Source organism: Muntiacus reevesi, chromosome 1 (genome assembly GCF_963930625.1).
Source record: "Muntiacus reevesi chromosome 1, mMunRee1.1, whole genome shotgun sequence".
Lineage (NCBI taxonomy): Eukaryota > Metazoa > Chordata > Mammalia > Artiodactyla > Cervidae > Muntiacus > Muntiacus reevesi.
The window spans coordinates 272,025,759-272,049,232 of NC_089249.1; the positions used below are offsets into that span (position 1 = coordinate 272,025,759).

Here is a 23,474-nt window from a genome sequence, read left to right on the forward strand (position 1 = left end):
TTATTGTTTTCTCTTTGGAATTATCATTTTTATCACATTAATATATCCAGTTATTTTAACTTAGATAAAATAACGGGCTTGTGAAATTGTCATTACTCTGAAGCTCACCGTATTAGTTTGATGGGGCTGCCATGTCAGAGTATTACGGATTGGATGGCTTAAACAACAGAAACTTACTGTCTCACAATTCTGGGGGCTCAAAGACTGGAATCAAGATGTGGGCAGAGTTGGTTCTGTTTCAGGCCCCTCTGCTTGGTCTCCACATGTAGATACCTCCGTGTGGAATAATTCCATGTCTTCTTTCCGTGTGTACATATCTGCATGTCGTCTTTTCTCTCTGGGATCTCTGGGTCACTTCCCCCTTTTATAGGAACACTGGTCATATTGGAATAAGACCCATCTTAATGTTGTCATTTCACCTTAATTACCTCTGTAATTAAGTTAAATACCTCTGTAATTACCTCTCTAAAGGCCCCATCTTCAAATAGAGTCCCATTCTGAGGTTTTGGGGGATGGGACTTCAGCATGTGAGTTTTGGGAGGACACAGTTCAGCCCATTGCACTCACTGAGGGATGCATTTTGCTGACTGTAAGGATTAATCTTGCCTTCTCAGCATCATCAAACTAATATTTGTTTCAGAAAAAAGAAGGGATCGCAGCCCCTCCTCCAGACTCCTCGGTGAGTTTACATACATGTCTTCCAAGATCAGATTTAACATTTTTCATATCTTTGGTTGGGAGAATAGAGTTATCAATTCTGTATTTTTGGATTATGACTATAGTGATCTCTAAATCAGATGAAGTTTCCATCTATTCAGAGGAAGAGGGAGGGGATGGGGCTCATTTTGGTGCTTGTTTATTTCCTAATTAGTTTTTTCTTTTTTTTTTTTTTTGAGGGAAAGAAGAATGGGGCAAGAAAGTTTTAGGACAAAATAAATATTATTAAAAATAGGATGAGAATATCCTACTAACATAGTAACAAGTATGTTGAGAGTAACAGAAAAATAATATTCATTGAGCATCCAGTTTCCTCACAAGCATAGGCTTTCATCTGAGTTATTTCATTAAGTATCTCCTTTGGTAGTCAAAGAATTGCATGAGTGCATTCATCATTTGCTGGGTTTGTAATCTGTTCTGTCACTTGAATGATTCCCATGTGTGACCCGTCATGCTGCCTGTTTCTTTAGAAACCCCTGGGGCCCAATGATGCCATCGATGCCTTGTCATCAGACTTCACCTGCAGTTCCCCTGCAGCTGATGGAAAGAAAACTAAGAAAGAGGTATTGTTTTTAATGCAATTAGGGAAACTTGTTAGAAACTACCTCCCACTTTTAAGACAACAACTTTTTTTTTTAAACTTTATTTTCTACCACACTGTCTTCATTGCTGCGTTGGGGCTTTCTCTAGTTGGGGCAAGTGAAAGCTGCTCTCTAGTTGTGATGTGCAGGCTTCTGCAGGGGCTTCTCTGTTGCAGAGCAGGGACTCTAGGTGCACGGGCTTCCGTCGTCGTGGCTCGAGGGCTCTAGAGCACAGGTTCGGTGGTCGTGGCTCACGGGCTTAGTTACTCCACGGCATGTGGGATCCTCTCTGGCCAGGGCTCAGACCCGTGTCCCCTGCATTGCAAGGCAGCCTCTTAACCATTGGCCACTGGGGAAGTCCCAAGATGCCAACGTTTTACTTCTGGTTCTTACCGTTTGGTTAATCCATTTCCTTCATCTACCAGTCAAATCTTCTTTTGTCTTTTATTTTTCAGAAATCTACCGAAGAGGCTTTAAAAGCTCAGTCAGCTGGGGTAATCAGAAGTGCTGCTCCACCCCAAGAGAAAAAAAGGAAAGTGGAAGAGGTATCAATAATTACTTCTTTGAACCTCAGCATGGTCACCCTGTGGGTGGGTGGGGGGTAGGGGCACGGCGGGAATCTCAATAGTGCATTTTACCCGTAGACCACCTTTGTTCCCCTCGGGCCTGCGTGGCATAGTGAAACTAGTCAGGCTTATATTGGTCAGGCAGGCCTTCTCTGTTTCTACAAATGCTTATGGGTGATTTTGGCACACGTGCCTTGGTTGTGGGAGAGGATTGTCTCACCATTACTCTACCCAGAAGGGCAGGACCCCAGAGACACCACTCTCTGGGGACATCAGATCTTTGACTTGATTTTCTAAAGGCCTTGACTTCCTGTGACCCTCACGGGGAGCGTTGCTGCAGTCACTCTGTCCACCTTGACCACAGTCAGCTATAACCTGATTTTTAGGAGTCCTGAGAGGCTGTCCTGCAGCTCTGGGCTGGATGAGAAGAACTGCCCTGTCTGCAGATCGCCCAGATACTGCAGGGAGGAGTTTTCTGTGGGCGCTGCTCTGCCTCTGGCTCGTGGAGTGGCCGGTTTATTTTTTATCTGGAGGAGCAGAGATCACCACACCCCTGAGAGTGGGAATTCCTGCAGCCATGAGCCACTTCAGGGCCCCCTGCTTCCTGGGCTCTGCTGGGCTAAAGGACATGAGTTGTCAGAGTCATTTTAAGGGACCTGTGTTCAGAAAAAGAAAAACAGTACTTTGATATTGACACGAGTATTTTATAATTACTGTACTTGCACCTCTCGCTTGCTAAGAGGTGAAGTGTACCCCCAGGAGCACCGTTAATGTACAAACGGGTCCCATCCCATGTTTCCTCTCACCAGTAAGTTCTTATTTCTTTCTCTTTTTTTTTCTGCTGGGTTTCAAGTTAAACTGCCTACCTAGAGTCCTTCCTCAAGCCACACTTCATTCTTAGAGATTTACTAACAAAATGTGAATGTCACAAAGAAGTAGGTGGCTTGTCTCGGCTGAGGAGGGCGTCTCCTTTTAACGTACAGAATTCTTTGCTTCTCCGCAGGACACCATGACTGAGCAGGCCCTGGAGGCCCTGTCAGCCTCGCTGGGCACCCGCAGGCCGGAGCCAGAGTTCGACCCCAGCTCTATTAAGGAGGTCGATGAGGTACTGACCTGGGGGCTCGCAGGCAAAGCCTGTTAGTCTGCAGCTTTCAAGGTTACAAACCTAATGCCCAACACATGTGTGGAACTTTTGCACCACTTTCGTTTTTTGTAGGGATCTCAAATGAGCTGAGTTTTGTTCTGCCTTCCTTCCAGGGTCTGGCTAATTCAGATATTTTAGTGCTGGGGAGTTAGCAACCAGGAAGGATATTTGAGTGTTTATCTTTAAACCATCTAGAATTTTAATACTTCAAATGAACGACTAGTCTCCTTTGCCAATTCTTAAGTGACACCTGGCTAAACAAGATAATATACAGGTAGTGGCCTGGTGAGAAACAGGTTTGTCTGCTCATGTGGAAATTGGAAATCTGTCTTTTCAGAAGGGTTCTAGGTGCTTCTCTTTATAAAAAAAGAGGGGAGATGGCTGCAGATGGGGGTGGGAGATTCTTTATATAACTCTGGGGAAAAGTGTTGAAACCTTGTCGCCAATTAGAATAAAATCAAGCAATAATTGCTTTATAGCGAGAATGAATGCATGTTTAGAGTGTGGAGCTAGGGAGTTGCTCGTGCTTGGAAGAAGAGAGTTTTCATGTTAAATTTCAGTTTTTAAAGGATTGTTGAGTCCTCTGGGGGAAAACAGGAGGAGAAGCAGAGGGCCCTCCTGGGGGCACCCTTGGCCAGGCAGTGGTGGGGGGCCCTCCTGGGGGCACCCCGGGCCAGGCAGTGGTGGGGGGCCCTCCTGGGGGCACCCGGGGCTAGGCAGTGGTGGGGGGCCATCCTGGGGACACCCGGGCCAGGCAGTGGTGGGGGACCCTCCTGGGGGCACCCCGGGCCAGGCAGTGGTGGGGGGCCCTCCTGGGGGCACCCCGGGCCAGGCAGTGGTGGGGGGCCCTCCTGGGGGCACCCCGGGCCAGGCAGTGGTGGGGGGCCCTCCTGGGGGCACCCCGGGCCAGGCAGTGGTGGGGGGCCCTCCTGGGGGCACCCCGGGCCAGGCAGTGGTGGGCGGCCCTCCTGGGGGCACCCCGGGCCAGGCAGTGGTGGGCGGCCCTCCTGGGGGCACCCGGGCCAGGCAGTGGTGGGGGACCCTCCGGAGCGCCCGCCTCCCAGCGCAGGTGGCAGCTGGCGGCCGTCGCTGTCACAATTCTGCAGCCTCCCCTGTCACTTCCTGTTCCGGGTCTCCGGGGGGAAGGTGGGTCTCGGCCACTCCCAGCAGCTCCCCCGGAGTCTGGGACCGCCCGGTCCCCAATGGGCCAGTTTCTATCGTCAACCCTCTTTGAGGACTCACCGGGCGCCGAATGGCACGAAAGGCTTTATGAAGGCGAAGGCAAGGGAGCGGGAGAAGCCAGCCTTGTCCTCCAGGACCAAGTAATGTACTGGGGGGAAGGGGAACTTGGATTGCAGCAGGGTGCAAGGAGGCACGGCGTCTCGAGGAAAGGGTGGTCCCGGCAGACCCTGGGGGTCCACCACCAAGGGCTCTGGGGCAGCCCGCCAAGGGCACTTCTGCCTCGGGGCTGTTTGATTAGGGTGGTTTAAGAAGATGGTAATTTGGAGAGGGAAAGTATAAACATAAATCCCAGGATGAAAAGACTCTTAAAGTGACTAAAATCAGATGAGTAGATGTAAAACAAGTTATGTCAAAATAAGTTTTAAACAGTTTGGGTTTAGGGATGTAGAGGAATTAAAGTGTTAGTCACTCCGTCGTGTCTGACTCTTTGCGACCCCATGGACTGTAGCCTGCAGGTTCCTCTGTCCCTGGACTTCTCCAGGCAAGGATACTGGAATGGGTTGTCATTCCCTTCTCCAGGGGATCTTCCCAACCCAGGGATCGAATTCAGGTCTTCCACATTGTAGACAAATTCTTTAGCCTATGAGGCACCAGTTCAGTTCAGTTCAGTTGCTCAGTCATGTCCGACTCTTTGCAACCCCATGGACTGCAGCACGCCAGGCCTCCCTGTCCATCACCAACTCCCAGAGTTTACTCAAACTCATGTCCATTGAGTCAATGATGCCATCCAACCATCTCATCCTCTGTTGTCCCCTTCTCCTCCTGCCTTCAGTCTTTCCCAGCACCAGGGTCTTTTCAAATGAGTCAGTTCTTCACATCAGGTGGCCAAAGTATTGGAGTTTCAGCTTCAGCATCAGTCCTTCCAGTGACTATTCAGGACTGATTTCCTTTAGGATAGACTGGTTGGATCTTCTTGCAGTCGAATGGACTCTCAAGAGTCCACTCCACAGTTCTAAAGCATCAATTCTTTGCCACTCAGCTTTCTTTATGGTCCAGTTCTTGCATCCATACATGACTACTGGAAAAACCATAGCTTTGACTAGATGGACCTTTGTTGGCAAAGTAATGTCTCTGCTTTTTAATACCAGGAAATGTATTAAATTTCTTCTAGAAAACTAGCAAACTTCTAAAATTTGAACAAAAAGAACAGTTCATTTTCACTCTTTCCACTAGTTTTCCCTTTTAATTATATATAAAGTATGAAGATTTTCTAATCCTCTGGATCCTTATGTTGAGTTTTAGTACCTGATGGTGAATTCACTACTTTGGCTAGTCTGCTATGATAACCCCATAAAGATTGATATGGCATAGGAGTCCATGGCCACTCCAGCACATTCTATGCCAGGTGATGCTTCAGAGAGGAGGTCCATGCCTGCTTGTCATTCTTATAAATAATGTACCATGGCATATTTATTCTGTAGTGATACCTCATTATTAATCTCCCCTGATTCTAGGGCCTCCCTGGTAGCTCAGTTGGTAAAGAATCTGCTTGCAGTGCAGGAAACCAGGGCTCTATCCTTGGGTCTGGAAGATCCTCTGGAGAAGAGAATGACAATTCACTCCAGTACTCTTGCCTGGACAGTCCCAGGACAGAGGAGCCTGGTGGGCTGTAGTCCATGGGAGTCGCAAAAGAGTCAGACATGACTTAGTGACGAAACCACTACCGTTTCTAGTGCAGTTATCTAGTATGCAACTATGTCAATTCAGGGGATGTTTATTTTCATCGCCTATTGAATACAAACCACAGTGCAGGCATTTAAGAAATATAAAGATCAAAGAGGAATAGAAAGGTATCTAGCTGTGCATATGACTCACTGTTCACAAGCCCAAGTCGGGGCACAGTCCTATATGGGTGACCCTTTCATGAGGACTGTTTTATAGCTAGAGACCTCACAGATCCCTGAACTGGGGAGAACTTCTGTGTAATTGGACTTCCTCTATATCCTGAAGTAGAATATAACCGGAAATATTTTTAAAAAATCCTTTCATCCCTTAATGACAGTTATTATTCTATAGAACAATAAAACTATAATCCCGAAGCCTAGAAAAAGTACCCGGCTTATTAAAAGTGCTCATTGAATATTTTAAAATTAGTCAACTAACTAAGCATTTGATGGAGAACCACCGTCTTAGGCTGAGGTGTACATGGGAGCAATAAGGTGAGCTAGAATCAGCTAAATACCACCCCCCCACACACACATATATATACACACGCTTTTGTGCCCAGTAGCTCCTTGGCTTGTGATTTAAATCCGTGTCTTCATACTGATACAAATTATTATGTATCATGAAGCTTCACATTACCCACCAGTAACTTACAATGCAGATGTTCCATCCTGAAAGCCACTGATCTGCTGTGGAAGTGCACTTTTATGTCCATGCATTGGGTTGCTCATGGTTCAGTAATCCAGTGAATCTTGGTGTTACTGAAGGGAGTTCTTTGAAAAGAAGTAAAACCAGTTATCCATGGATCAACCAGATTTGTGATGGGATGTCTCTCCCATTTCTCATCTGTTTCACACTGAACAAGTTTAACACTCCTGAGCGTTGTTTTGTTTTGTTTTTTCCTCCCCCTTAGGTAAGTACCTCATTGAGTATGACAGATGAAGGTTGTAAAATAATTGCAACTAACTTTTACCCTCTTCCTAACTTTCTTCAAAGAATATTTATTTCATTTTCTCTGCTGGTCTTTACAAATCAAGAGAGCTAGGTAAGGGTTCTTAAAGAAGTAGCCCCATTTTACAGCTGAAAAAACTGAGGCAAAGAAAGTCTAGGTGGCTTCCCAGTGTCACGGATACAGGGCAAGGACACCTCCCCGGGATTCCTGGCTGGCTTGTTTTTCCTCTGCCTCTAGTATCCCTATTCTGCCCTTCTCCTGGCCGCTCACTAGGCCCTTTAATCTGATTTGGTCTTCTCCTCGACACCCATGGGGTCCATAGAGTGATGTCTTATTTTACCTGTATGATCCAAATGTGTTTTTTTTCCCCTTCCACTTTCTTCAGGCAAAAGCCAAAGAAGAGAAAGTAAAGAAATGTGGTGAAGATGAGGAAACAGTCCCGTCGGATTATAGATTAAAACCGGCCACGGTACGTCGTCGCTCACCTCATTGCATGCCGGCAGCTCGCTGTCCCGCTTTGCCCTGTCTGTCCCCAGGAGGCTTCAGGGCATGTCTGTCCCAGTTCAGATGACAACTCTGGAAACCCTGAAACTTTTATTTTCTGTCCTGAACAGTTGGACCCTTTAAAAGAGGGTTTCCTCAGTAGTGACCATGTGCAGTCACTAAAATTTCCACAAATTCAAGTGTTTGCTATTAACCATTCTTGACACAGATCCTTTACCTTAAAGTGGAAGGGGTAATTGTGAGTTTATATTTTCTCTAACTGCCAATGGATAAAAGCACATAGACCTTGTAAGTGGTAGAGAAACATATAATGATTTACCAATGTCTTTAGTGAAAGTGGTTTTGGTTTGGCATGAGGAGACTGGACTTATCCCTGTAATTATATTTGTCATTTATCTTTGAAATAATACACATAAACGTCTGATGGGAAATAGTTGTAATGCTTATATATGGAAAGTATAAAGTATTTTAAGAAATATTCTAGAATGTGAATGTCCAAACAATTAAAAGTTTTATAGGAATGAGATCTACCTCTTCACCCTGGTTGGAAAATCAAAACCTTTTTTCAGCCTTTCTTTGATGAAGCTGCATCTTTCTTACCAAAGAACCTTTTAAAAAATTCTACTTCTTTATCCAAAGATGGAAATTATTTTTCAGTAACTTTAAAAAAAAGTACTTGCATTGTACTTTATAGCATTTGGTCTTGATTTTTATAACTCAGTTCCTTATTCTGATACTTTAATTAAAAAATAAATTTGAAATACAAATTCACTCCAACATACTGGCAAAAGATAGTCTCTTCTCTCATACCCTGGAATTTCAAAAACAAACTTGATGGGATAAGAAAGCAAAATTTATTGTTTCATTTTAAATGAATTTTCAATTTCATTCATAGGATAAAGATGGAAAACCACTCTTGCCAGAAGCTGAAGAAAAACCCAAGGTGAGGAAATAAGTTTTTTTCTGATACTTAAAAAAAAACAATAGAACTGTAAGATATAAACAGATAATTTTCATAGACCAGATCTCACTGTGGAGACTCATATGCCAGCCTAGTATTAAGGAGAAAGGAACTTTTGACAGCAACACTTGGCCATTTCACACATTTTAATGATTATTTACCTCATGAATTATTACCTGTTACAAGTTTATAGGTGACGTTCATTGAATATAGGAGCCGATATCAAGAGGGCCCTCAAATTAGGTCATTATCATTTACTTTGATCCTAATCTCGTCATCAAATGCTCTGATTCTATACTACCTTTACTTAATTTGGTGTTAACCAGCATAGTTACCTGTCAGGATGACACTAAGCAGCTACATCTATTAGTCACTTACTGTGTGCCTCACATCACACCAAATGGTGTTTTTGCGTTACCATTTTGAGTTCTCACTGAATGAGGAAGGCCCTGTTATTATCCCCATTTTACAGGTGAGGAAATTGAGACATAGAAGGATCCTGTAAATAGCCCAAAGTCAAATGGCTAGGAAGTAGCAAGGCCTGGGCTCGAAACTCAGTCTTTCCATCTCTGGGCCGAGCTTCTGAATTACATGCCATGTGGTACTGGAGAAGACTCTTGAGAGTCCCTTGGACTGCAAGGAGATCCAACCAGTCCATCCTATAGGAGATCAGTCCTGGGTATTCATTGGAAGGACTGATGTTGAAACTGAAACTCCAATACTTTGGCCACCTGATGCGAAGAACTGACTCATTGGAAAAGACCCTGATGCTGGGAAAGATTGAGGGCAGGAGGAGAAGGGGATGACAGAGGATAAGATGGTTGGATGGCATCACTGACTCAATGGACATGGGTTTGGGTGGACTCTGGGAGTTGGTGATGGACAGGGAGGCCTGGCGTGCTGCAGTCCATGGGGTCGCAAAGAGTCAGACACGACTGAGCGACTGAACTAAACTGCCTGTCTTAGATTAGGGCATGTGGAGATTTTGACCAATTACAGTTAATAAATAATACCACTTCACCGGAAGGAACTAGGGATAACAGAACTTTCCTGCCAAACCCCACGTTCTCACAGAAAGAGAATATATGATCTATGTTTCCTCTGACTTATTTATGACAGAAGTCAAGAGGAAGTATAAAAAACAATCACATAAAGAAAAACTATGCAGCTCTTCACTGGAAATGGGCAATTTTATTTGAACAAAATTACTTAGAAATTGAAGTATCAGGAAAACTTTTAGCTGAATAACCTTTAACATTTTTTGTGGTACTTGGGTGTTCAGTATTCATTATTTGCTGCATGACATTTATCTCATATTGATAAATGAAATGTATGCCCTGTATAAATTAGCTTTGGGTTTTAGATCCTAAAATGCAACCTAATATATTAACTAGAAAACCTTTTTCTCTATGGAAGCTTTTTTCTTCTATCAAAGTAAAAAAGAAAATAATTATTTTCATACTATATAATATTCCTTATATTATAGCCCCTGAGTGAATCAGAACTCATTGATGAACTTTCAGAAGATTTTGACCGGTCTAAGTGTAAAGAAAAACAATCTAAGCCAACTGAAAAAACAGAGGTATGTTTCTAAAATTTAAAGTCTCCAGTTTTGGTTGTTTTTCAGTGTCTTTCTACTATCTTGAAAATGCTGAGACCAAAACTATTTTAACAGGAAGCAGCTGAAGCAAAGGCCCGTTTTGCCATATTTTTTCACATGCCGTGTTCATCTTGCCTGTTTATGGATGTGCTTTGTTTTCTCAGGCTGACCCTGATCTTGCAGTTTAGGTCCTGTAATCAATTATTCCCTTCAGGAGAGGCGTCACGCCAATGCTTTTCCTTCCATTCCTGCTTCTGTAACTGACCTACTTAAAGTTGTCATCACTCATCACCTCAAGACGGCCATGGCCTCTGTCTTTGGTCTTCTTCCAGCCCACCCCATATGTCCACTGGCATTATTCTTTTCTCAGGCATGTTTGTACCAAAACATCCACCTGTTCCAACTCCAGGAGCTTCCCAAAAAAGTTCCTGCTTATTTATTTGGGTCTGGAGAAGGAAATGGCAACCCACTCCAGTATTCTTGCCTGGAGAATCCCACGGACAAAGGGGCCTGGCGGGCTACAGTCCATGGGGTCACAAGAGTCAGACACGATTTAGTGACTAAACCATACCACCACCACCACCAGCTTCCTTTCCTACCAAGATGTGTCCCCTGTCACTAAACTCTGATAGTAGGCACTTATGTGTCTTCAAGCTTTTCTCGTGTGGTTCCTTCTGCTTGGAATAACCTCTCCAAATTCTGTATCAGCTAAAATTGTAGTCAGCCCTAAAGGGCTCTGCTAAAATATGGCCTTTGTCTCCTGCATGCCCCTCCCCAAACCTTACCACCCTTCCAACTCTTAAGAAGCAGAATACGACACACCAGGGAAGTCTGTCATGCTTTCTTTTTATATCCCTGTTGGGACGTTTGTTCCAAACAAGGTTTTAGCTTTTTTGGTCTTTACTTCTCACATGTGTACATATTTTTACATAGTAAATTTCTTGAAAGAAGAGATCATACACTATTAATGATCATCTGGTAAGCACCTTGCATATAAGATTTGCTTCCATAAATGTCTGGAATAAAAGCAACCTGTTTGAAATTTTACTCTTGTGACAAAATGATAGTGACTCTCAAACTTCAGTGTGCATCAAGATGACCAGGAGGGTTTATCAAAGCACAGATTACTGAGCCCCACCCCCAGAATTCTTGATTTACTATGTTAAGATGGGGCATAAGAATTTGAATTTCTAACAAGTTCCCTAGCAGTGCTGAGGTTGGTGGTGGCAGGACCTCATTTTGAGAACTCCTGGGATAGTCTTACTACCTTGCATTTGTACCTAGCTATTTACAACTCACAGGGTGCTGTTAGATATATAAACATGATGTATTTAAATATTGCATAACTGCAATATATATATGTATATCACAGCTATATAATATTATATGTTTTATAACATTATGTATTATATGATGGCAAATCATCTAAATAATAGGCACAGTGGCTGTCTTTATTTTTCTGGGCTTCAAAATCACTGCAGATAGTGATTGCAGCCATGAAATTAAAAGACGCTTGCTCCTTGGAAGGAAAGTTATGACCGACCTAGACAGCATAGTATAAAGCGGAGACATTACCTTGCCAACAAAGGTTCATCTAGTCAAGGCTATGGTTTTTCCAGTGGTCATGTATGGATGTGAGAATTGGACTATAAAGAAGGCTGAGCACTGAAGAATTGATGCTTTTGAACTGTGGTGTTGGAGAAGACTCTTGCGAGTCCCTTGAATTGCAAGGAGATCCAACCAGTCCATCCTAAAGGAGATCAGTCCTGGGTGTTCATTGGAGGGACTGATGTTGAAGCTGAGACTCCAATACTTTGGCCACCTGATGCAAAGAGCTGACTCATTTGAAAAGACCCTGATGCTGGGAGGGATTGAGAGCAGGAGGAGAAGGGGACGACAGAGGATGAGATGGTTGGATGGCATCACCGACTCAATGGACATGGGTTTGGGTGGACTCCAGGAGTTGGTGATGGACAGGGAGGCCTGGCGTGCTGCAGTTCATGGGGTCGCAAAGAGTCAGACACGACTGAGCGACTGAACTGAACTGATAACAATCTTTGAACTTACTGTACTAAGCAGAGCACTTAGCATGTTTTATCTCGTTAAAGGCCTTGAGATGTAGGTACTGTCATTGTTCTCACTTTGCAGATGTGGAAACTGTATCTCAGAGAGGTGAAGTAACCTACCTAAGGTGAGAGGTAAAACCAACTTGAAGTAGTGTAGCTGGAGAGGTTTAGTGTGCCTTGACTTATTCACTGCTCAGAATCCTTAGGCATTCAAGGAAATCATCCTCACCGCAGGTAGGGTAGCAGACCATATTGTTGGTTCATTGTTGCTGCATTTTAATAACTGGGTATTTCAGAAATCCTCCGTTGTGCCTGCTTTTTCCTGCAGGCGTCTCCGGCCGCTGCCCCCGCGCCCGTGGCAGAGGACGTGCCTCGGACCTCCATGTGTTCCGTGCAGTCGGCTCCGCCCGCGGCAGCTCCAGCGGTGAGTGACCCTCTGGGCGCTGAGAAGTGTCTTGAGAAAGCACTGTTCTTCCTCCCCTGCCCTTGCTGCTGTGTATTACCATTGTATTACCTTGTTCTAACAAGATAAAAATTAAATCTTAGATAGCTGTATTATCCTCCACCTTGGGCTCCAGGGAGGAGCTGGAAACTCAGGCTAGATTTAAATGTTTACACTATTTCAGGTGGTTTTGTTTTTAACCTCTTGACATGCATTCTAGCTCCTCAGCTACTGTGGATAATCATGTTTCTTCACTTTCCTGTGTCTTTCAAGCTGGTTTGGAGTCCCACCAACAGCCAGAAGTACTCTTTATTGACTGTCCCGATGGAAAAGTCTGCACCTTTATCATCAGTTCACTTCAGTCTCTCCGTTGTGTCTGACTCTTGGCGACCCCACACACTGCAGCATGCCAGGTCTCCCTGTCCATCACCAGCTCCCAGAGTTTATTCAAACTCATGTCCATCAAGTCAGTGATGCCATCCAACCATCTCATCCTCTGTCGTCCCCTTCTCCTCCTGCCTTCAATCTTTCCCAGCATCACGGTCTTTTCCAATAAGTCAGTTCTTTGCATCAGGTGGCCAAAGTATTGGAGTTTCAGCTTCAACATCCAATGAACATCCAGTGTTCCAATGAACACTCAGGACTGATCTCCTTTAGGATGGACTGGTTGGATCTCCTTGCAGTCCAAGGGACTCTCAAGAGTCATCTCCAACACCACAGTTCAAAAGCATCAATCCTTTGGCACTCAGCTTTCTTTGTAGTCCAACTCTCAGATCCCTACCTGACTGCTGGAAAAACCATAGCTTTGACTAGATGGACCTTTGTCGACAAAGTAATGTCTCTGCTTTTTAATATGCTGTCTAGGTTTGTCATAGCTTTTCTTTCAAGGAGCAAGCGTCCTTGGTTGCTTGGTGACTGCATGGCTGCAGTCACCATCTGTAGTGATTTTGGAGTCCAAAAAAATAAAGTCTCTCACTGTTTCATTGTTTCCCCATCTATTTGCCATGAAGTGATGGGACTGGATGCCATAATCTTAGTTTTCTGAATGTTGAGTTTTAAGCCAACTTTTTCACTCTCCTCTTTCACATTTATCAAGAGGCTCTGAAGTTCTTCACTTTCTGCCATAAGGGTGGTATCATCTGCTATTGATATTTCTACCAGCAATGTTGATTCCATTTTGTGCTTCATCCAGCCTGACATTTTGCATGATGTACTTTGAATTTAAGTTAAATAAGCAGGGTGACAGTATACAGCCTTGATGTACTCCTTTCCCAATCCGGAACCAGTTCATTGTTCCATGTCCAGTTCTAACTGTTGCTTCTTGACCTGCATACAGATTTCTCAGGAGGCAGGTCAGGTGGTCTGGTATTCCCATCTCTTTAAGAATTTTCCACAGTTTGTTGTGATCCACACAGTCAAAGGCTTTGGTGTAGTCAATAAAGCAGAAGTAAGTAGATGTTTTTCTGGAACTCTCTTGCTTTTTCTGTGATCCAGCAGATGTTGGCAATTTGATCTCTGGTTCTTCTGCCTTTTCTAAATCCAGCTTAAACATCTGGAAGTTCACAATTCACGTACTGTTGAAACTTGGCATGGAGAATTTTGAGCATTACTTTACTAGTGTGTGAGATGAGTGCAATTGTGCGGTAGTTTGAGCATTCTTTGGCATTGCCTTTCTTTGGGATTGGAATGAAAACTGACCTTTTCCAGACCTGTGGCCACTGCTGAGTTTTCCAGATTTGCTGGCGTATTGAGTGCAGCACTTTCACAGCATCATCTTTTGGGATGTGAAATAGCTCAGCTGGAAATGCATCACCTCCACTAGCTTTGTTCGTAGTGATACTTCCTATGTCCCACTTGACCTCGCACTCCAGGATGTCTGGCTTAGGTGAGTGATCACACCATCGTGGTTATCTGGGTCCTGAAGATCTTCTTTGTGTCGTTGTTCTGTGTATACACAGAATTCTTTGTATACACAGAAAAACACAGAAGAACCTTTATCTTCATGACTCCTTTTCTCTCCCAACTGAACGGTGACAGATGGCCTCACTTTCTTTCCCTTTCTTCTTTTGTGTCTCTGATATTCTGACTTCTGCATGAAGGGTGCTGTTTAACTGGTTGAATCTGTGTTCTTCTGAATTCAGCAAGTTTTGTTTTCATTAGCAGATAGATTCTGACTCCGAGGATACCAGCTGATGGAACTATGCTTCCTCACTACAGACTTAGTGAATCTACAGGCTAAATAACTAACTTCTTCTAGGTGCTTTACAGTGTCTTCTCATTACATTTTCATGAGGACACTGTGAAGTCTGTTCTGATCACGTCTCTCATTAATGAGGAAAATGAACTTTGGATGGACCTTGAGCAATTCACTTCACCCTTCAGAACCTCAGCCAGGTTTAAGATGGGGTGGCTGCACTCAGTCCCCTTCAAGTCTAGTGTGGATATGAGCCAGGTCTGACGCTCACAGTTCAGTTTGATCTTTCTCTTATGGAAAATGGAAAGTGGGTGAAGCAACTCCTTTCCCAGAGGAACTTGGAAAGGCTTGCATGTGGAGGACAGGATCCTGCTGAGAAGTGGGAGCAGCACTGTTTCCTGGGGAGACCAGTGAGCCCAGGACAGGCCAGCACAGAGATGTGGAGTCCCTGGGATACTGGGGTCTGTGCATTTACTTGTTTGAGAGAAGAGGGCCTTGAGGAAGGTATGGGACATGTGTCCTGGGTATCCCGCGTGGCTGCTTCCTGCCAGGGAATCCTGGGTGCCATCGGCAAATCCTCTCACAGTCTCCCTCCTGCCTTGGACAGGGCGTGACCTCCTTTTTTGCATGGGATATTCTCAGGGTACCCTCCAAAAACTGTGACATCGTGGGAGTCAGGTCACAGGCCAGAGTGGTAAAGAACAGGAGTGGGAGAGAGAATCTTGGCAGAGATTGTGAAGGAGATAGACACAGAGAGGCTGTGGTTGGAGTCATAAAGACAGTGGCCAACATTCCAGTGCAGAACTCTGGTACCTACACATACGGCCACTCCCTGTCCTGTCGACTGTGACGGCCAGGGCTTAAGAGCAAGTTAGCTCCTTTCCAGCTTCACCTTGACTGTAGAGAGAGAGTGAAGCATTGGAAAGGGGATAAAAATAGAGCCCTGGATTTTCCATTCTCTTACCCCGCTCCTGGGCCTCTACTCCACCAACTCTGGTTCCCACGGTTGCGGAGTTTATCACCGCTGAGGTCATTTGGCATTTCTGGGGTTGTGACACCCATGGGAGTCAGAAAGAATAGGCGCAGAATGTGATAAAGGTCAGAAAACTCCAGAGAGGCTGGGGGATGAGTGAGCAAGAGCAGACAGTAAGCTGGGAGGGCGGGGATGAGTGTCTGCCGTCTACATTCTTGTGGTAGAAAAAGAAAGTTTACTGAGCACATCCGGAGACTTGAGTTCTAGCTCTGAACTTGACAATGGAGATAGACGCTTTCTTCCGTAGTCCTGTTTCTAGATCTGTTAGTTATTAAGACTGCTGCTTCTCCTAACTTTTCTAACTCCATTTCACCTGTTTCTGGAGTCAGAGGACACAGATGAAGGCAGCGTTGGTTTCCAAAGATTCTGCAGCAAAGACTAGAAAATAAAAGTGTGAGCGAGTGACTGGGATCAGGTAGCAATGAGATTGCCTGGCTAAGACTTGGGGACCCCAGCAACTCTTGGTTACAATCGCAAGCAGGTTGAATACATCAGGGATGTTTGTTGTCCCTGGGAAAAAAAAATCTATGGAGTTTCCAACCACTGAGTTCAGTTCAGTCGCTCAGTCATGTCCGACTCTTTGTGACCCCAGGGATTGCAGCACGCCAGGCCTCCCTGTCCATCACCAACTCCCGGAGTTTACTCAAACTCATGTCCATCATGTCGGTGATGCCATCCAGTCATCTCATCCTCTGTCGTCCCCTTCTCCTCCTGTCTTCAATCTTTCCCAGCATCAGGGTCTGTTCAAATGAGTCAGCGCTTTGCATCAGGTGGCCGAAGTATTGGAGTTTCAGCTTCAGCATCAGTCCTTTTCCAGTGAATATTCCAACCACTAGATGGTGATAAATCCCTTCCCACTTGACTGCCCTTTATTCCCTGGTGATCTTTTGTGGTGCAGCTTAGCAGCAGAACAAGTTTTCTTACTTAGGAGGGTAGCTAAGCCGTAGAAAACAGAAAGACACTTCTACTCCAATATGTACTCCATGTGAGGTCATGTGTCTTTTATGATAAGAATAATCTTTGAGACTGTTTAATTCTGGAGCTTTCACACTTTGGATCAAGACCAACTGTGAGGAATTCATCAATTCTGTAACCCACACAGTAGCAACAATAGTTTAGTCAGTGGTACTTATCCTTGATATGCATGATGTGTTCAGTTTTATATTATTCATTAAAAATATGCCTGACCACCACCTGCTAAATTAATTTAAGCACTGCTCACATATGGGTCGTGACCTGTGGTTTGAAAAAAGCCAGCTCTAGTCCTATCTTTTAGCCCAAACATAATTTATTCTTTATTTTCCCTTTATGCCATTTACATTCTATGTTCATCCAGTTGTTGTTTTTTTTTTTTTTTTTAATAACACTGTGTCCAGTGTTACTGCTGTATCATAGGGAGCACGTTTCATTTTCATCAGCTGGACCACAGGCAGACTGCCCTCACTGTATCACTCAGTTAGTAGGTCACACAGACCGTCATCTGAACCGGCCCGAGTCCACTCTGACCAGTAGAAGCCACACAGGGAACACAGGTTTCTGTGCCTACAGGCTCAGCCAGAGCCCTCGTCTCCAGGGCAGGCCTGGCCGTTTCACTGGGAAGAAGGTCCTCTCGAGGGCTTTCCTGAGTCTCTGTCCTGTGCCATCTCAAGGACAGTCACCTGAAGATCACGTCCTCCTCTTCTCTCCTGGCTTTCGGCTTCTCTGTGGTCCTGAGCTTCCTTTTTTCTGAACCAGAATGCTGGCAAGATCTTAAAAGCTTCTCAGTGACGGCTTATAAATTGCACACTCTTAATGTTTAATGTAAGAAACCTGCCCTCATTTTTAACACGTCAGGCTTTTTAAACCTAGGTTCTAATTCCGTAGATTTTCCAAATTATGAAAAGATGACACGTGCTTCTTATCTAGGCATGAAAGAAGGATATGCTCATCTGAGTTGTTTGTTGAGTCTCTTTTAAAAGGCGTAGTTAACCACCTATTTAGTATACCCACTGCTGTGCTTTCAGAAGGGCATGGTGCCAGATGATGTTGTCGAAGCCTTGGCTGGAAGCCTGGGCAAAAAGGAAGCAGATCCAGAAGATGGAAAGCCTGTGGAGGATAAAGTCAAGGTAATGGATGCTCAGAAACTTCTAGAAAGGAGCTATCATTGTTCGTCCCAACTCCCCAAATAAGGCAGTCAGTTTAAAAAAAAAAAATTCGTGCAACACTTGACCAGCTGGCTTCCTCTGTTACGGTGCTTGTCCTGTTTAATAAGTGAAACCAGAGTGAGCAGCAGTGTTTGGCTGCAGCAAGGGATGGCTGGCGTGCAGAGATCGGAGTTCTGAGTCTCACCTTGTCCACCCGGTTTCCACCGCCAAGGACTGAGGCGGGAAGTGGTACTGCCTGCCGCAGCTCACAGCTGCCCCTTAACCCGGCAGGCTGAAAACAGTGGCGTCTGAGCCTGCTCACCCAGGAGGATACGGCATCAAAGATACAGTTGCTGCGGGAACCTCACAGTGGATTCCCTGACCTCAGATTCAGTCACTCAGGCATCCACTTTATCAGAGAACGGTGTATTAACAATGAAAACGGTTTAATTTTCATTCAGGAGAAAGCCAAAGAAGAGGATCGTGAAAAACTTGGTGAAAAAGAAGAAACAATTCCTCCTGATTACAGATTAGAAGAGGCCAAGGTAAACAGGCCGGGATCTTTTTTTCTAACTTATTTTCATTCATATTGAATTTCATGTACATGAAGAAGGGACATGGGAACAGACCTGGGATATAAAAGTCGTGTTTCTTAGTACTTCAAACATCGAGTAGTATTAGTTGACTAACATCCTGTTAGCACACCCGCTGTAAAGCCAAAATATTCCTCAACGGCCTGTCACTCCTTCCTTAGGTGAGAGAAGTCTAAGATTTTCTTGTCTGATAACGTGGTTTGTTACAATACCAGAAATAAAGAAAACTCAGGAAGTCTTTATACAGATAGATAGGAAAACCAAACAAAAGAGAAGTTGCTCAGTCGTGGCCAACTCTTTGTGACCCCGTGGACTGTAGCCACCAGGCTCCTTTGTCCATGGGATATTCCAGACAAGGATACTGGAGTGGGTTGCCATTTCCTTCTCCAGGGGATCTTCCCTACCCAGGTATCAAACCCAGTTCTCCCTCATTGCAGGCAGATGCTTTACCATCTGAGAACCAATCACTTCCTGAGGAAGAATTTACAAAACTTACATATGAGTTGAAAAATAGCCTATTTGACACTGAATATAGTGAGTGAGATGGCCTTCCTTGGTGGCTCAGTTGGCAAAGAATCTGCCTGCAATGCAGGAGACCCAGGTTCAATTCCTGGGTCGGGAAGACCCCCTGGAGGAGGAAATGGCATCCCACTCCAGGATTCCTGCCTGGAGAATTCCCATGGACAGAGGAGCCTGGCAGGCTACAGTCTATAGGGTCACAAAGAGTCAGACATGACTGAGCAACTCAATATAGCCGGTGATAAAATTGACGCATTTCCTTTATTTTGAATATACAGATTGTACAGAATAAGTGATATGGGAGAGACCACTACTTAACAGAATATTCTACCAGACTTCATGAATAATGCAGGAAATTCAAATTGATACTCTTTGTGTTCATCGATTTGCACTAGTCCATTTTTGTGGCAAAGATAGGAACTATATTGAGCTCTCCCTGATTGAAAGTTTATGATGCTGGGTCCCTGTAGTCTGCTGCTTTTCTGCATTTCACAATCAGTCAAAACCATGGCATTTCTATCTGTTTGGGCTTGTTTGTTTATAAGATCCTTAGACCATGTGGCCCGTAAGTAGCTGTGGCATTCAGTAAAGCTGGTCAAGTGGCTGTAACTCTCTTTAGAGTAGGAGGTTGGAGGTTGGTTACTTTCTCTCTCCCTTTGCTGGATTTTCGTTGCAGTTTCTAAGAATGTAGCTGATTAACTTTGCTGACCACTTTTATTCTGTGGTAGTTTCATCCTCAACTGTGGATCTCACCCATTGTGAATTATCTATTGCTTCATAACATCTCCAGGTGGCTTGATCTCGGGGTTAGATCTTGTGTTGTTCTTCAGCTGCTCCCATCAGGCCTGCTCAGGAGAGTCAGCTCCCCGAGGTAGACTGCAGGTTTCCCCTTCCAGTCTTGGGGCGATCTCAGTGTGAGTGTGGAGCAGATGTGACCCCATCCCCGCTCCCATGTGTCCCTTGGCAGATTTGCTGCCTTGGCAGCTAAGGGGTGGCAGAGAGCGAGCCCCGGACTCTGTTCCCCTCCTAACTGGACAGTGATCAGAAGGTCTCTAAGGATGCAGAGGACGTGGAAAGCGGGGGAAAGCACTCTGTCTAAAGGGAAGCTGGTGATACCCTTGACCTCTGCATCTCCTCGAATGTTCACAGAGCAAGCGAAAACCACCTTGACCAGTGTATCAGGGGATCTCTGCAGTTGACCCTGGAGTGACACGGGTTTGAATTGCCTGGGTCCCCTTCTGTTCGGGCTTTTTTCACTAGTAAACACTACAGCATTGCACCTTCCGTGGTTGGTTGAATCCACGGATGTGGAATTGAGGATACCGAGGGCCAGGTGTAAATTACACATGGATTTTTTTCAACTGCTTGGGACGTCCGTGCCCAATCCCTGCAGCTTTCCAAGGGTTAACTGTGTGTACAAACAGAGAACCTTGTGCTTACACATTCTTGCATGTGTAGATAAATGGAATTTTACCATTTATTTATAAATCGCCTTTTACTAAAGAGCCCCAAATGCCTTATTGATTTTGTCCCGTTATGCAGAAGTGGCACTTAGGGTCATTTGAAGGTTGGCATCATCTGAACTGTAAGTTTTGAGCATTATACCCCTAGGGTGAATTTTCCCAGGGCTTGGTATAGGTGCTTGGCACAGAGTCCGTGCCTACTGGTTGGAGGCATTGCCTCTGAAGTTAACCAGCTTTTCCCAGGTAACTTGTGCAAAGCCCACTCCCCAGGCCAGCGAGGGTCTCATCCCCGTGCCCCCTCAGTGTCCCGTGCACGCTGTGCCACACGCCACAGTAGCTGTGGTCCGTGGGCTTCTGGAGTTGGCAAGCCCCATTAGCAGCCCCCATGCCTAGGGGATGTCAGCCAGCTGTTTCTTGACACGAGCTGATCAGAGCATATTTCCTGGTGAAAGGATCTGTTTCCTGGAATGAGGAATCGACTTCCTAATGTACATCATCAGATATAACCTGTCAACCTCTTATGCTGTTTGCAGAGTGCACACTTAGGATACATGTGAAATGACTCAATGCCATGTTTTTCTCCGCCTGCGTAGGATAAAGACGGAAAACCACTGCTGCCAAAAGAGATCAAGGAACCGCTCCCAGTAAGCAAGCCAGTTTTCCTCTGAGTGTATCTTTCTCCTCTGGTCCTGATGGCTAATTCAGGAAGGGCAGGGCGTTCTGTGTAATGAGCTGATCAGCATATACGCAGTGACAGTACTTTGGAGAGGACACTGATGAGATAGTGTTTGCTGACACTTCTCCTGGTTCTTTGCAGCCCGTGAGTGACGACTTCCTCCTGGATGCTCTGTCCGAGGACTTCACCGTCCCCGCAGACACGTCATCGCCTGTAAGTCTCCTGAGACTCCTGGTTTTCGTGCCTCACTTTTGAAGGTAGCAGAAATAAGTGGAAACTTGTGACTTGGAATCTGACACGAGAGACGAGGACACAGTCATGAAATTAGTGGCCCTCAACCCACTGTAGCCATTAAAGATAAATTCCATCAGGAAATATTGGTCCAACTCAGTGGGTGTTTTCAACAGTGTGACTAATAGAACCAATGAACATGCATTCTATCAAGTATACATATGAAAAGAGAATTTAAAATTGAGCTGTCCAATATATTTGAAAAATAAATGCATAAAAATATGAAAAAAAATACTGAAAAGCATTTTTCTTTTTTAGTATTTTTAGGGAAGATTAATCCAACTAAGTGCCAGGATTTATTATACAGTAATGTTAAAAAGTAAAGTTCTGATTCAGAAAGCAAAGCCAAACACCAATGGAAAAAAACCCATCAATGACAGACTTAGTATATCTTTAAAGTGAGAAACATGATTATTTCAGAAAGATTATAGAATAATACACTACTTAACATTAAGAAAAAATGATACAACTGAAACCTCATCCTGCATGCCAAATATTAAAGCAATAGTAGCACTTATATTTTATACTGATACATGAACAGAATTAAAAATAGGAGAAGTGTCTAATTTAGGCAAGCAAGGCTATGGGAGACAGGCATACCCATTCACTGCCTTTAGCTGCATGATCTTCCAGCAGCTTTTGAGAGGGTATTTGGTACAATATAGCTAGCACCATAGAGGAGTCACTTCTAGAACTTACTCAGAGCAACTTATTACAAAGACCAAGCTAAAACCCTGCCATCAACCTAAATGTGCAACAAGAAATGCATAAGCCATAAACTCTGAAATAATTAGCTTATTGACTATTTAGGATAATAAGCAGGAAGAGAAAATAGGAAACTGTATAAAATAATGCTTGAAGTAGGAAATAGAATAAAATGGCTCTTAAGCTGCTATGTTGCTGTGCTTCCATTTAAATCAAGAGAACAATCATGATAAATCTGTCCCAAGGGTTTTATTTAAGTGGTGGCATTGTGGGCATAATATGCTACAACATATTATGGGTCAAATCTTTTTTTTGTTATTGTTTTCTTACAAAAGCAGTTTGAAGATGCTAAACTTTCAGCTGTCGTCTCTGAAGTGGTTTCCCAAACCCCAGCTCCAACCACCCAGGCGGCTGGTCCACCCCCCGACACCGCGGTAAGCAGCATGGCTTATAAGTATCTGTTTTTTGAACAGCAATTCGAAAGTCAACAAAATTGTTACCACAGTCACCTTCTGTTTCAGAAGAGGTAAGACTGGAGAGATAGGGAGATGACAGACTATCTAAAATGATTAAATAAAACAATACCTGTGAAACTATTTCACACACAGTGAAAGAGCTTAACATATTGTTGCTTTATTAGAATTGAAGTGCAATAATGCACATTGTGTATATATTCAGATTTTTTAAAATTGTTTAGTGTTCTTGATAATGTTTCTTTCCTTTGTATTTTTCCTGATACATGCTGTGAGTACTACTCATTATTTAACCTCAAGTTTACTTTAAGGAATTCCTCAGTGTTTGAGCTTCTCTCTGCCCACCAAATCACAGACTCTTGGTAGAAAAGCATTGTTTTCCTCCCAGTCATACCAGTAAAAACTTGTCATTTTCATGCTAGTAATGGAAAACCTCAGTGTCAATATCATTTTAATTATTTACACATTCTGAGGCAAGACTGTGGGACCAAAGCTTTGCCAGACTTCCTTGATTAATTTTCTTTACGGTACCAAATTATACATGATCCAGGAGACCACGGCACATCAAAAGATAGAGAGACTGCCCTAAACCAGACCCCCAGCCCCTTGAGTTGAGATAGAAGTGCTTCGTGAGCTAGCTGGAGATGAAGTAGCTTGAGTGAAGTCAGCCAGGCTCCCTTTCCTTTTGATGTTGCATCAAAGCTTGCTTCCTGCTGCACTCTGAGATTCTGAGTGAATTTTCCTCCTGTTGGGTCAGTCGTGGGATCATCTGAAAATATCCAGAGGCACAAATGACAAAGCCCAGATCTAGCTGTGGGCAGCGCCACCCTTAGCTGCTGTAATCCTGGGCTCTTCCGAAGCACTTAAAACCAGTAAAATGGCCTTTCTCCTCGTGTCTGTGTGTATGTCTGTACACACACCCACAGTGACAAAAGCCCCTGTGCAACAGAAGGAAGACTCCTTA

The 23,474-nt window shown here is 44.3% G+C and overlaps 1 protein-coding gene across 9 annotated transcripts in view; it reads left to right on the forward strand.

Moving 5' to 3' along the window:
* CAST (calpastatin) overlaps window positions 1-23,474 on the forward strand; it is a 122,653-nt gene that overhangs the window by 87,005 nt on the left and 12,174 nt on the right. For 7 of the 9 annotated variants that reach the window (XM_065918644.1, XM_065919053.1, XM_065918563.1 and 4 more), the window contains 13 exons: window positions 641-679; window positions 1,188-1,280; window positions 1,754-1,843; window positions 2,868-2,969; window positions 7,253-7,336; window positions 8,267-8,314; window positions 9,819-9,914; window positions 12,327-12,422; window positions 17,671-17,772; window positions 18,252-18,335; window positions 20,959-21,009; window positions 21,183-21,254; window positions 22,373-22,471. In XM_065918644.1, the coding sequence (XP_065774716.1) occupies window positions 641-679; window positions 1,188-1,280; window positions 1,754-1,843; window positions 2,868-2,969; window positions 7,253-7,336; window positions 8,267-8,314; window positions 9,819-9,914; window positions 12,327-12,422; window positions 17,671-17,772; window positions 18,252-18,335; window positions 20,959-21,009; window positions 21,183-21,254; window positions 22,373-22,471 (1,056 nt within the window). The remainder of the gene's footprint in view (window positions 1-640; window positions 680-1,187; window positions 1,281-1,753; window positions 1,844-2,867; window positions 2,970-7,252; window positions 7,337-8,266; window positions 8,315-9,818; window positions 9,915-12,326; window positions 12,423-17,670; window positions 17,773-18,251; window positions 18,336-20,958; window positions 21,010-21,182; window positions 21,255-22,372; window positions 22,472-23,474) is intronic. The other 2 variants (XM_065918813.1, XM_065918726.1) reach the window with 1 other exon arrangement.